Consider the following 15,138-nt stretch of genomic DNA (forward strand, 5'->3'; position numbering starts at 1 on the left):
AGGAGCAGCAGATCCTGCAGAAAGACTGTGCAGTCTTCCCCATAAGCCTGACCTTGTCATTCCTTTTAGACTAAGGACCTCAATTTCAGCTGTGTGTAAGTTAGCTGGATTTAGCTCAGATTTGACACTTACAGTAGATAAAGGTCTATCCCACATTTCACCATGGAATTAAAATCTCAGCCAGGAAAATTTCCTCATGTTTTGGTTTTAGTGTCATGGGTTCCTCCGTAGGTTCAGTGGTCACTGAACCAGGCTCTTCCAAGCTCCCAGTGAGACTGGGCAGAAGATCACCCCAGGACCACTGAAAGCCTCATGCATGACATCCTGGTGATGTCATGTCAATATTCAGTTAATCTTTGTACATTTTCATCACTTCTATGTGCTCAGCCACAAATTCTTTGCTCTTTGCAACAAGGGAGATAAAACATCAGGGAAGCCAGAGGGACAAGACCAAGATGCAACTGTAGAAAATATTTTGCTTGCAACCTTGCCAAAATCCACAGCCATGTTTGCACTGGAGGGAAGGGGACTGTCCTTGCTTTGAAGGCTTTCAGAGTGTTCATATGCACTGAGGTCTGGCTTATGCCATACATCAGCCTTTCTTTGTGCTACACCAACACCATTTCTCACTCCTGCTCTTCGGAACTGTCCCTTCCCAGAACCAAGGCTGGGACAGGGGGCTGTGGCAGCTCTTCTTTCAAAGCCAAGGGGAGTTTTGAATGAGTGATACCTGCTGAAGCAGAGAAAGTGCAGGTGAACAACTTCGAGGACCATCCAACCTGAGCAGGGATAGACCCCTGTGGTTCAGGAGCAGGTGATGCTGAGGAAGATCCTTTCTGCACAGAGCTTTCAAATCAGTGCTTGTGCAGTGTAAACAGTCCCACCCTCTGTGATCATGCCTACATTAAATCTCTGCCTTCAGGCCAAACCTTCCCAGCTCCGTGAATCCACAAAACCATACTGGTCTTGTGAGGATCCCTTTGGGCAGTTTTCCATGGGAGGACAACATGGGCCTGCACTGACCAAAAGCATTCCCAGGACACTCTAAGCTGTCATAGGGATAAGAGGATGCACTCTTCCCATCGTATTATGCTTCCTCCCCACTCTGGACATCTCCCAGGAAGAAAATCCACCTCCATCACTGTGGGTGTGTGCCCTGCCTAGCACATGTGAGTCCCTGTTGGGTGGGCCCTCTCAACCATGCTGAACTATTGTGGTGATAAACATCTTTTGTTTCTGTGGGGGTGGGGAAGAAGGACCATCTGGATTATCACTGTGAGTATTCGATTGAGTATTTCCAGATTATTTGGCATTTGGGCTTTCTGGATTACATTGGGATAAATTCCTGACTTCCAAACTTTGTTTGCTTATCCTGAATTTAAGAGTTTCTTTTCTTTTTTAATCTTTGGGGGTTTTCTTTCTATAATTTCAATATGCTGATAAAGTTACAGTCAATTAATGATTCATTTACCTTCTTCATGAAAATGTTTTGTTTAGGGGAATTAATAATAATAGAGCTGAGAGGCAATTTGCTGTTCCCATCAAACTCATGAACTTTGTGCTTTCTTTGGCGCCATATAGACTCTTGTATGTTTTTCATTTTCTTTCTTTAGGGCAGAAGCAAGAGCTGTGTTCACATCTGTGCCTCAGCTTGCAGTCCAACAGTGACCAGAAATGCATAATAAATCTCAAACTAATGCTTGTTTTTGTTGCAGGTCAGCTGGGCAGGTATCAACAATATTAAGAATCACATATCACATCTTCAAGTTTGCATTTGCTTAAAGTAGCATCTGAAATGTAACTTTCCCTCCCAGTCTTTGACACAATGCAGCTCAGTGTAGCGTCTAAGTGGATCAGATCCCTGATCCACTATGAAGAAAAGCCAAAATTATAGTCATGGTGAGCCCATACTGACCTTCAATTGGAGCTGACAGATGAACTCCTGCTCTCAAAAAATAGAACACAGCTACATGATGGACACACACTTGGAGTTATAATATATGGCAATACAATACAATAGAATGCAATATTATATTATCTGTACTATATTATACAATATTATATTATTATAGTGTCTCTACCAGACCAAAACAGAGGGAAACAGCATTAATTGAAGGTTTCGTACAATTCTTCTGTGCCTTGTCAGTACTCAAATGATAGGATTTTACTATGTATTTCAGTTACTTTTTGGTCACAATATCTAAAGAGGGAATTCATGTACGATCAGGCTAGGACTGAATTCTGGAGACAATGTGTGGCTTTGCTGCCACCAAATATCAAGTTCAATGCTGAGTCCACTGACAATCACCTTGGAGGCTTGAACTGAGGAAATTCTTCCCTCTCTAAGTATTTGCAGTACACAGAGGGCACCACGTGCTTGAGTTTACTGATGGTTCCCATTAAATCTAGGGAAAGAACCGACTGTCCAGCAATTCCTCTGGAAGAAAGTCCAAGACCTCCAGGAAAGAGCCAACAGCTGTGGTTAAGATGGGTTTGTTAGCGGCACGCCTTGGGGGCTTCACTTATCGGTGCAAGGAAGGTGGTGACAGACTGATGAGATGATTTAGCACCAAATGTGGTGGAATAGATAGACAGGGTCCTGACACCTGTTCCTGGAAGTCACCGTATCCAGGGATACCTACAGCTAACGATGGCCTGGCAGGGCTGTTGTGCTGTGCACCCAGGCCATGGCCCCCAGCAGCTGGTGGACCTGTACCAGGTTGTGCCCATTGCCACCAAGTTGATTGTAGTGAGATAAGCTGAGCACCTCAACTGCGAAGTATTTAATTCTTTAAATTCTCCTATGGTGATGTAATACAGTAATTCTGTTCAGCTTCAGCCTCATAACTTGTTTTGATTATCTGTGGCCTTATGGTGGTGATTTAAACCTACTGATTTATTGATTCAGTCTTAATTGGGTCCTGAACTGGGTCATTGCATCATTCTATCTTTAATTGCTTTAATGAAAGTCTAGCAAATTAGGCTGGTAATACGATTGCTTAGAGGAATTCTTGCCTGTTCATACTTCTTAATGAAATCCATAAAAGTGAAAAAAGGAATGAGCTTATCCTACTAAATTGCCACTTATATTATGGAGTCTGAGCAAAACTCAGAAAATCAATATGCAGTGTCCTTGGCTCTCCCTCCAAATACATGTTTTCAGAAAGAGAAAACTTAGAACCTCGGCAAACATCACCACAGAAGAAGAATGAGAGGAAGAAAACAGTAAAATATGGAGCTAAAACCTGGTTCCAGTTCCCATTTCTCAGATTTCCTTTAATTTTGCAAGCAAGTCATTTAGGAAAAGACCTAAAAACCTACTTATATCCCAAAACTGAACTTCAGCCCAGTGGCTAGAGTACATGCTGGGATCCCTCCTGCTCTGAGAGCCCAAATCTCTGTGGGTTTTGAGGTCTTTCATCATGTCTCCAAAAGTTTGACTCATGCCCTTGTTCTCTTTGCTGTCAGTTTGGTGCCCAGATGAACATTTTAGGCAGAGGACTCAGCACTACCCATGAGAAGGACAATTTTCTCCCTGTTTTGTGTTGTGACATTCATGAGAAGCATGGGTGTGGCTGCCCCCCATCACCCCTGGCAGCTGCCTGTTGCCTGCAGTTCCTTTCCACCTCTTCCCCTTTGGATTTCCAGCAAGGCTGCTGAATCTGCAATGCATTTTCTACCCACTGGGCTAATGAGCTCTGTGTTGCCAAAACTGCCTGTAACTTCTTAATGTCCCCCTGTTTTATGGCTGGAAATATGCTGTTTCCTCCTGCTCCTTGCTCATCAGTGAACACTGTACTTTGCATCTCACTTGACCCTGGCTCCTGCTGCAGAGAAAATATCATCACTTACCAGCAGTGCAAAGCCCCCCACCAGCCCTGCTCATATACCCTGAAGCCTGTTCCATAAAGAATATAAAGAATCTGCTTCAAAACTGAATTTGCAAAACCAAAGAAAATCTGCAGTCAATTAAAAGCAATGAGAATTAAGAAGACAGCAGATGAGGAATATGAAGTTCAGATCAGCTTGATCCTCAGTGTGACAATGCATTTTATTTTATCCCTCTAGGAGAACAGAGATTTTTGTCTCTGCATGGGCTGTAACAATGTGACTGGAAAGCTTCCATTATCTTTTAATTAAACAGTGTGATTACATTTTGCTTTCTCCAGCCCGTTTAGCCTGAGTCAGTGCACAGAACAAAGTACGTGTCACAGGCACTCTCCATTGGTCAGGGCTGGATCTGGAACCCAAATACCTGTCCTCAGGCTGCCCACAGCTCTGACTGCACTTCTAGTTCCCCTGTACTCAGCAGGGACACCTTCCACTAGACCAGGTTGCTCAAAGTCTCATCCAACCCGGCCTTTAACACTTCCAGGGATGGGGCATCCACAGTTTCTCTGGGCAGCCTGTGCCCATGAGTCACTAACCTCACAGGAAAAAATTTCTTCCTTATTTTTTGACCATGCACTCTGTCTTGGAGCAATTTCAGATTGACGGTGGTTTTTGTCTCCATAGGGTGAGGTATCAAATATGTGGCTACAGAATGGACTTCCCAAGTGATGTCAGGATGTAACTACAGACAGCGATTTCTGGCAGAGGCTGTTAGCAAGTGGCAGCACTGGGACCATCACATTGCACTGTACCCAGCCATGGTACAAAGCTGGGGATCCAGTGACCAGTGATTAAAAGGAGATTTGGCTGACTGTCTGCAGCTGAAGGATTTTCAGCCATTCATTGTAACCTGCCTGAACTGCTGTGGATTTTCCACAGAAGTAGTAGACTAGATATCAGCAAAAAATGTTTAGAGAAAAAGAAAATGTTTTCAGTTGCAAATAGTTGACAGTTTAGAAAGTACTTTTTCCATGCACTGAGGCAGAGACCAGCATCAGCATAGAAACTTTCAACATGAGCAGTGTCAATACAGCTACTGAAAATGTAAAGTCACAACTGCCCTGTTCTCCTGGAGAGCAGTGCTGCTTCCAGACACAATTATAAGGCACATTTCCTAAGGCAGGAGTTTGCTCTTCATCTTGTGTTCATGGGAAGCAAAATGTTTTGTATGTGTAAAAAATAATAGATTGTAATCCTGAAATGAGCCTGAATCACCTATGTATAGACAAGAAAAGAGATATCAGGTTATGAGATATCTTCTTTTTACTAAAGAAATGGTTTTCATTGCTGCCATCTTCCAAGTAACACACTGTACTTATAGGTGCATATTGCAATTTCTAACATCTCTGAAACAAATAATTTGAAGACAGTATAACCCACGATCTGCTTTCCTACAGCAAGAACTGCTTTTCCTGGCATCAAGAAATGGGAAAAATAATTCATTGACAACAGTCTGTGACATTTTCTCTTATCTCTTTAGGCCAAGTCTGTAGCAAGCAGAGTGTTTCAGAAATAATCTTAAGAGAAATATTAAAGAGAGGAAAACAAAACAGTTGCCCTGTTCCCATGGAAATGCATGGGAAGAGTTCAAGCGAGCACCCCTTCTGATGTGGCCATGTGTTTGTCCTTGGATGGTGAGCAGAGATCAGGCATCTCATCCTCTCCGTGGTCTCTCTGGGGTTTACTGGCAGATAAATTAATGCCTTTGACCTTGGAGGCTCTCTGCTTTTCTCTGGGCAGCACAAGTGGAACAGAAATGTCATCTGGGACAACCTGCTGGTCTGCACTTTCCTCCTCCCCTCTTGGTTGGTCTAGCCCTTCCCTGGTGGATTCTGGCACGACTCAATACAAGGATCCCTCTGACCTCTTCCCAAGCCAGCAGTGACCCCATGGGAGCATCTACCCATCAGTCTCACTCTCACCTCCTGGGTGAGAAAGGGATGAAGAAATTGGGCAATGGAGGTTAAAAGAAGTGGCTTTGCCCCTCTGGTCAGCTGTCCTGAGGCTCCACCTGGAGTGCTGGCTTACCTGCCCAAGTGCTCCTCATCCTCTGTGCACGGCCACATGGTTCCTGTCAGGAAGGATTTCCCAGTTTACCTCCTTCCAGGCAGTCTGGGTGTATAAGAAGTGCCAGATCATGGCAGTCCCAGGGAAGGACTCACATTCTGTGTGGGGACTGTGTAAAAACTTTCAAAAGTCAAAGGCTGTCAAAAGAGCTCTTGACACTGGAAAACAGAAGAGACCTCTCTGGGCTTTGCTCCATCCAAGAGGACATTTGTCCCCTCCCTTTTGTTGAGATAGTTGCTTTCCTGTCTAAATAAGCAATCCAAGTTTCGGCACCTAATGCAGATTGCTCTGATTCACACTCTGCAAGGCTCTACATCTCTGATGTGCTGGAACCTCCCCTCCCTGCCCCACTCAAGAAGGTGACAGTTCCAGAAACTGGAGCAGGTGCCAAAAGTCAAGAGCCCCTGAATTCTCTTATGCAGGCCTGCCACTGAACTGTTGTATAGTTTAAGTGATTTACCTGCATCTTGCTGCCTTTGCTTGACTTTGAGTGGAGAGGGATCATGCAAAGCCTAGTTTAGAGCATTTTAAAGGCCCAGAGTACTCAGTGGAAGGATGAAGTATTTTGTTGCGTTTGTTCCCAGACTGCGATACATAGGCTGCACGTTGGCAGCTGGTGACCCTCCAAAACCATGTGGTTTTTGGTTTCCTTTTGGCTGCTTTTCTTGCAGAAAAGATCTCAAGAGTCTGTAAGAGCAAGTAGAAATGAAGAAAAGGGGCCAGGCCACATTGTGTGCTCTGGATGTTGACAGCAATGGCTTGAGCTCACCTCTACTCTTCACCATGCTGCCAGATTGCCACCCAAAAGCAATGTCTCTAGGTCAGCAGCTTGCCTGGGCCACTCCCACCACAGAAGGAATCATTTATCCACTGCTCTCCAGCCTGGTCCTTTTCCTGGAGCTAAAACTGGAGCTGTGCGGCTCCTGGACATCTGCTGATACAAAACACGAGTGACAGAGGCTGTCTCTCTCCCTGGTGGGGATCCTTGGGCTCCCTTACACAGACTCTTGATGGACAGTGTACCCCAAATGGCTGCCCCTTTTCCAGGACCTTTTCCATGCCTCCAATCCAGGTACTGGTGGCCACTTCTGTGAGAGCAGTTCCGGCCCTGTGAGTGTTCCCAGCTCCAGTGTCTCTCCTGTAACTACTCCTCATGTCCTTTCTGAGCTTATTGGAGCATCCTCATCCTTAAGGTATCACCTCCAGCACATACACAAACCCCTGGGCACTGCAGAGGCATCCAGGGGATTAAGATGAAATAAGAATCTGCTTCTATCAGTCCTGGCAAGGCTGTCTGTGCTGCCACCTATGGCAGCTGGACTGTCCCGGGAAGGGCAGACTCAGGAAGGTTCATTTAGTGCATTTGCTGTGATTTTAGCCATGCAGTACTACAAAGTCTTTGCTGAGCATGTGTGCATTGCAAACCCAAAACATTTCAAAGGCTTCCTGCTGATTTTTCTTGGTGCAAGGGGTACATAGAAGGGACTTTGGCCAAATTTTGTCAGGACTCCAAAGTGGGAGTTTGCCACTTCACTGATTATATTTTAACATTGGAAAACAATTATATACCACCTAAAATTTGTTCTGAGAAATAGTTATGTGTTTGTGGAAAATTTCAGCAAAAAGGAAAATTACTATTCATAAGCAGATAACCAGAGGGGGAGATGCCATTGCATGCAATCAGCATTAACCAAAGCAGCCAGAAATTACTGGAACACTCTCACCAGGAGAAACCATCAGGCACCTCAGGAGTGGTGTGATGCCACCAAACCCAACTAATGGAAAACCAACCCAGTCATAGAATCATTGACTCTTTTAGGTTGGAAAAGACCCTTAAGAATATTTAGTTCAGCAGGTAAACTGTGTCACCAGGTACCACATCTACATGTCTTATAAATACCCTCAGTGACAGTGACTCTACCACTTCTCTGGGCAGCCTTTTCCAGGGCATGATAATTATTGGAGTTGAAGAAATTTTTCCTTATATCCAAGCCAACCCTCCCCTGGCACAGCTTGAGGCTGTTTCCTCTTGTAGGCTCATTTGTTACCTGCAAGAAGAGCCTTGTACAGCCTCCTTTCTGGATATTGTAAAGAACCATAAGTTGTCCCCTGAACCACCTCTTCTCTGGACTGAGGTCCCCAGCTCCCTCAGCTGCTCCTCATTAAACTTGTGCTCCAGACCCTTTCCCAGCCCAACTCCTTTCTCTGGACATGCTCCAGCACCTCGAGGTCTTTCTGCAATTGAGACACCCAAAACTGAACGCAGGGTTCAAGGTGTGGCCTCACCAGTGGCCAGTACAGGGGCAAAATCACTGCCCTGATCCTGCTGGCCACATTGTTGCTGGTACAAGTCGGGTGCCACTGGCCTTTTTGCCCACCTGGGCACTCTCTGGCTCATGTTTGGTCACTGTTGATCAGCATACCCAGGTCCTTTTCCACTGGAAATCTTTCCAGTTGCCCTTCCCCCAGCCTGTGGTGCTGCACAGGGTTGCTGTGATTGAAGTGCAGGATTTCACCTTATTTAATCTCATGCAATTGGCCTCAGCCCATGGAACCAGCCTGTCCATCTCTGTTGGGATACCCTCCATGAAATCAACACTCTTTAATCTCACCCAGCTTGGTATCTCATCTGTGCCAAATCCTGATCCCTAAAAGCTGACTCCTCAGAAAGACAGAGTTGCTCCTGCCCCACTAAATCCCAGTTGTGCCTGCCTTCCCAGACATCCCTGTTGGGATGGCTTGGCCTGGTTTCCTGCACAGCCAGTGAGCCCTCCCAACAGTGCCACATGTGCTGGGACGTGCTGTCCTGCTCGCTGTGTTTGTTTTAGGGGATTAGGAACATGCCTGAACCCAAGCACATGCTGGAAACGATGTTTCACACGCAAAGCAGGCTGGTTTGGAGGGAAATAGGTGCATTTCTGTCATTAAATGAAAATAATTGGGGTTAAATAGGGAGGAAAATGAAATTTCCTTGCAATTACTTGGATTTGTTATAAGAAAGAATGACATATGTTTTCAGTTTTATCTGCTTTCTACAGTTTTGCCTCTATGTTTTTTCTCCTACTTTCAGAAATTAATTTGGCCTTCTTTGCCTCATTAATGGGAGATTACCTAGTTTGGCGAGAGGTTTTGTGTATTAGAAATGGGCTTTACTGATACAACTCTGAAACACTGATGTGCTCTTTGGTTCCAAAACCCCCTTCTGCCAAAACCCAAACAGAATAACATAGCTATTTCCCTAAATTATTATTCAAACATAAGGAAGTATTTTTTTTCTCAATGGCTTTGGTATTAAGGAGCAAAGAAAGCTGCTAACAGTGTCTGCTCCCCATAAATCCTCCCTCACTTTGTGGTTCTTCCCCAGTTATTCATGTGGGGTTTTTAAATCAGGATGATATTGGGATTTATGAGAATAGTTTATTTGATGCACTTTGTCCTCTAAACATCCACTTTCAAAAAAACCAGAAAATTCAGTTGTAAAGTCTAAAAACTCAAGGTGTTTTTGGGTGGTGATCACCATCTGAATTAACTGCTTACACTCTGGTGTAAGACACACAAGTCCTGCAAAAGTTGTGACAGAAATAGTACAAGAGGGATGTGTTAAATGGTTAAAATGTTAATGGTTAAAAGAGGACAATCCCTAAGAGAGCAATTTCCCCTCTCCTGTTTCTTTCTGTCATTCTCCTCTCCTCTCCTCTCCTCTCCTCTCCTCTCCTCTCCTCTCCTCTCCTCTCCTCTCCTCTCCTCTCCTCTCCTCTCCTCTCCTCTCCTCTCCTCTCCTCTCCTCTCCTCTCCTCTCCTCTCCTCTCCTCTCCTCTCCTCTCCTCTCCTCTCCTCTCCTCTCCTCTCCTCTCCTCTCCTCTCCTCTCCTCTCCTCTCCTCTCCTCTCCTCTCCTCTCCTCTCCTCTCCCCTCCCCTCCTCTCCTCTCCTCTCCATCCTTCTTACAATTACTCTGTCTTGTTACTATTAATTTTGCTCTTTCACTTCTTGTCATCCTCTGTATGCATCAGGAAAAATTTATTTGTCCACAAAAACATCCCCACAGTGAACAAAGATGCCAAAAATCCCATCCTTGTCTCTAGTGGTGTCCAGCTGCTCTGAAAACCCCTAGCATTGTTTCTGCAGATGTTCTGGCAGCCTCCAAGCTCCTGATATGTTTTGGAAAAGCAGAGGTTACTAATTTGTAAAGCATCTTTGAACTTCTCAAGGGGGGCTGACACATTTGGTGTTGTTTCTAACCAAATGGGGATTTTTCTTTTGTCTTTCTGTTTTTCACCAGGATGTTTTTTGGGGGTCTACACCATCTCTTGCCAACACATCCAGCTCGCCAACCTCCTCTTCATTTCTGCATCTCAGTCCTTCCCTCACAGCTTTTCAAGAGGAACTTACTCAGTCATGCCTTTCCCATTACTCTTGGAAATGGCATGAATTTTGCCCTTTTTGCAGGTCTCCAGATGAGCTGATCCCTGAAATTGCTACGGAGTGGGTCTAAAAATTTTAACATGTGTCAGGTAGGCCCTGTGTGATGTGTACCAGCCCGGGTAGACATAACCCAAATTCCTCATTCCACTTGTGTTTCCTGCATGTGCAGCCTTCCTGGTCACTCTCTGGATAGTGTCACCAGCAGGGACAGGCAATCAATGCTGACACTTTACTGGCATTTTTATTTAGGTTTGACATTCCCTGTTACTCGTTGAGATGGTTAACCTGTGACCTGATCTGACTGCTAGTCCTTATCTCTGGAAATGATCCAAACCCAAGCAGGAATGAAAGGGAAAAAGCTAACAAAGAACGCCAACCTTTTTGGGTTTTGTAGCCAGTGGGAGCATTTTGGGTTGCATTTGGACTTTGCATTTGGGGAGGGTTTTTTCGTTTTCTTTGCAGGATAAACAAAATTCTCACAACACTTACAAGGAGAACAAAAAGGGTTTTTTCTTTTTTTTTTTTTTTTTGTTTGTTTGGTTGGTTGGTTGGTTTTTTTTTTTTTTTAAGAAAGACAAAGGGTGAAACAGGAAGAAAATTCCACTTTTTTCATCAAGGAACAAAAACACCAGCCAAAAGAAAAAAAAATTAAACACTGTGTTTGAAAAGTCTGTAAGAATAGCAAAAGTGTAACTATATTAGTTATAGTTTCTCAGCTTTATACAAACACTTATAAAACATGAATGAATACCAGAGGGAATATTTTTCTTAACAAAAAATTAAAACACAAGCTTTTAATACCTATCCCAGGAAAACCAGTTCATTTATTTAAACAGTAGTTTAGAAACCAGAAAATAAAACAATAAAAAGTAGTTACTTTTCTATGGATTTAAATTTTGGAGTTAAAATCTCTTGATAGCTGCTAGGGAAGCCTAAGTTCTGTAGCAATTCTCAGGAAACAGCATTGCTGACTCCAGCAGAAAACAATTCAAATTGTGGTGATGTGGGAGGTGGAGCCTTTGAAACCAGTGGAGCTCGTGGAGGAGCCAGAATCTTAAGAAATGCCAATATTATTTCAAGAGGGGGAAAAAAAGTATTTCCAAAAGGAGCAAAACTGGAAGGTAATGAGAGTCAGTTTCATTGTTCTGCTTGTACTGAAGTTCACATTTGAAAGCTGATATGGGCTTTTCCAAGTGCAGGGATAGTTTCAAGCATTGAAACTATCACATTGAAACTATCACAGATACTGATGATTAAACCCACACTACTTGAGCAGAAGTCAGTTTGTAAATGCCTAATAAAGGATATGATGGACTTTTCTTTTTTGTGAGATAACGAAGAAACAGGTTTTACTTCATATTTTAAGAAATTAGACTATATCAAATGTGTAATAAAAATATTTTCTATAGGATTTAAAAATATATACATAATATAAACTACCTAAATTTTTAATGCCCTGTTGATACTGATGTGGTCTTTACAGGTTTTAAGTGTAACTATGTGAGGCTGCCCAGCAACCTCCATTATACCTCAAACAGTGACTACAAAACTCGAAGCTTTGTCCACACTGTAACTTAAACCTGCTTGAGAATGAGATCTGAAGTTGCTTACTGGGCCTGATCCAACACCCACTCATAGGCTAAGTCCACTCCTGACTACAGGATTAGGTCTTAGACACAGTCCCAAAATGATGTGGTTTCCAACCCAGTTAGCTCACCAATGATAAAGGCACCTGAGGGTGTTACTGAGAGCCTTGAGGCACTTCTTGGAAAAATAAAATTGTTATATATTTGGTTTAGAATATTTAAGGATATATAGGAACAGTCTTAAGACAATTTGGGCACATCTGTATTTTGTGCTGAAGAGAGGTACAACCTGCCTGAGTCTTGGACACAGCCTATGCCCAGGCACTGGATGTAGACTTCAGTCAAGCTCAAGCAAGGCTGAGAGCCTGGAGGGGATAAGGGATAAGGCTTTCATGCCTTCATCCTTCCCACCACATCCATCTCTAGATCCCAAGCCATGCTTGCCCAGCCCATGAGGAGGAGGTAAACTGGCAGGAAGAGCTCCTGTGTCAAGTGCCTGCATAGGCCCAGAGGGCTGGGCTGGCACTTCCATCAAAGACAACCTGGAGTTGGTGGAGGTGGAGGTGCGTGAGGGAGGAGAGGCACAGATGACTGTCTGGCCCTGTGTCCACTGAGAACAGTGAGGACATGGCTTTGGGCTGTGCCAAATCCAGCTGGCATTCCTGTTTAAACTGGCACTGTGTCTAAAGCAGGTTCAGATTCATTTTCCATGCAAGGTTTGAAGCACAGTGTAGACAAGGTGTGAGGGCCAGACCCTGATCTAATGCAGACAAAATTTGCCACTACCGTTGGTCTGAGCACTCACCCTTGCATTATACTTTAAGGTAGGTACCATGGGAGTTCTCCTGCTTCAGAGAGTTAATATAGGGGATCTGGCCACCTGCAGAGGAAAGTTTCTCACTGAGCTTTCTGTTCACCAGCTCCACGTGCCTGGAGTTTTTCCTGGCTTGCCGGAGAGACCTCTTGACTTTCTTCACTCGATCTCGCAGCTGCTTGTTGCGCTTCTCCAGCGTCGCCACTTTCTGCTGCAGCTTCTTCACTCTGTCCTCCTCCTCAAACAGGGCCTTCTGCACCGAGGAGCACATGAGCTGTGGGGACAGCAGCAGGTGAGCTTCACACAAAAAGCTATCATAGCAAGGGTTAATTCAGGCATGGCAGAAAATACCTCACAACTTTCCAAAAGCAGAATGCTTTTTGGGGGGAACTTTTACTTCATTTTTTATATCTTTCCAAGTAAAATCCTCTCTTTCACTTATGGGTTTAGTTAGGAGCCAAAATGGTCAGTCTTATTAATACAAGTGATTCAAATTTACTTTTATGAACAGTTTTGTCAGACCTGTCCAGTGCACTGAGGCTACACTGAGTTTCTGGAGAAAGGCTGCCCTAATTCTGGTACTAAACTGGAGTTCAGGTCAAGGGGTGTCACTTTTGGAAGGCTAGTTTTGATTCAGCTTAGCAGCCCTTCAGAAACCCCAGATTCTGACGAGAGCCTGCCCTTTGCTGTTTATGTCAACATGTGAAATAAGGACAGCACCTGCCAAACACAGAACTGGTTATTTTGCCTTTCCAAGAACAGAGGTCCTAAACACCTCATTATATTGGCTTGTTTAAGACAAAACCCTAGAGGGTAAGATCTCAGCTGTCCCTAGGAGCATCCACGATCCCATAACTTTAACAGAAGTTATTATTTAGGGGGTCACTGCTTGAAAACTGCCCCTCCCACTCTACCCTATACGACTTACTGCATATTGCCCCCAGAAGGGACATCAAGTTCCTGACATTCACTCACGCTAGTGGCTCTTAGATAGGAAATAAACAAGAGAGGCAGTTGCAAAGGTGCTGCCCCCAAGGCATCACTAGAAAAGGAGCTCACAGGTCATTTTCAAATCCACTGGGTTGGGTGATGGTACAATTGCAAAACGTTTGTTGGACAAGTGTTCATCTTCTACTACTTCATCCTAGGATGACCCAAAAGATCTCTCTTATCTCATGGGTACATTTATGGTCTCCCACTGTTTCCTGTTTGCAGGTGCAGCAGCAGCAGTGGGATGAAAAACACCAGCACCAAGGGCTGCTGGGTAGTTTCAATGCAAAGGAGTTCAGTCCCCAACACAGTCTCTGTTGGGGTGGGATTCAGCTGCCTTCTCTTAAGCAGCTAAAAGTGAGACTTGGGTCTGGGCTCCTCTCTTTGCATCCCCCCTGTAATGTCTGCAGGGAGACACACCCTTCCAGGGGCTGATTAGCACCTCCTAGGGCAGAGGGTGGAATCACCCTCTGAACACAACCCTCTCCTTTGACTGACCACAAAGACACCAGGTTCCATTATTTTTCCTACCTGGAACACATTTTCCAGGCAGAAAAAGAGGAGGTACCTGGAGCTCAAGGGCAGCTCCACCAAAAAGTTTCTGATTTAGAAGATCCACATCAAAATCAATTTCTCCTCAGGTGCTTTCTGCTTTTTTTAATCTCCTACAAAAAGCATCCTGAGATATTTTATTGTGCATGTGGGACTTTCATGTTGCTGCTGCACTGTAAGGACAGGCAGTGTATTCTGCTGGATTTATCTACTAAATAAGTCTAGAAATTTTTCTATGTGTGTCAAGCACTCCTGGAGTCTGGATGGGCTTTCTCTGGCAGAACATTTGGAACAGACAGGGAATCTAAATAAACAAGTAAATCCTGACTGTGATGATGAAGGATTACATGTTTCTTTCCATCTTACTTTGTAGTATTTTCAACAACTGAAAGTTGGGGAGGGAGCGTGCCTTGATGAATAACATTTCATTTGCTTTGGAAACCCCCAGCAGTGGGAAACCATGGCCAGTCAACATAAACACAGCAACTGCTTCCACTCCCTTGGAAGCTCTTGTTCCTTGTGCAAAAGCTCTGCAGGGTTTTGCTATATGGGAAATTCTTGCCCCAAGTGTTCTCTCACTAGGGCTCTTTTATAAATGCAGGCTAGCGAGATGGGGAGCTCACAGATAGAGGGCCAGAAATTGTGTTGAAAAGGAGAGAGTTTGGTTTTGATCACAGTTTAGTCCAAGAGCTCTTTGAAAACAGCCAGCACATCTTGGCTTTTGTGTTTGCCAAACCCTTGCAAAACCTCAAGCAGAACACTTCTTGAATTTAAATACCCATAAAGGAGGACACTGAGTTAGGGAAATATGTTTG

At 44.2% G+C, this 15,138-nt stretch overlaps 1 protein-coding gene across 1 annotated transcript in view; it reads right to left on the bottom strand.

Annotated features, from left to right (window-relative positions):
• Positions 1 to 11,143: 11,143 nt before the first annotated feature.
• CCDC3 (coiled-coil domain containing 3) overlaps positions 11,144 to 15,138 on the bottom strand; it is a 34,340-nt gene continuing 30,345 nt past the window's right edge. Inside the window, exon 3 of the mRNA XM_066182725.1 lies at positions 11,144 to 13,055. Coding sequence (XP_066038822.1) covers positions 12,780 to 13,055 — 276 coding nt within the window. The 3' untranslated portion in view covers positions 11,144 to 12,779. The remainder of the gene's footprint in view (positions 13,056 to 15,138) is intronic.

The sequence above is a fragment of the Chamaea fasciata genome, unplaced genomic scaffold, assembly GCF_029207755.1.
Source record: "Chamaea fasciata isolate MVZ Bird 193981 ecotype frontalis unplaced genomic scaffold, bChaFas1.0.hap1 SCAF_5, whole genome shotgun sequence".
NCBI classification, from domain to species: Eukaryota; Metazoa; Chordata; class Aves; order Passeriformes; family Sylviidae; genus Chamaea; species Chamaea fasciata.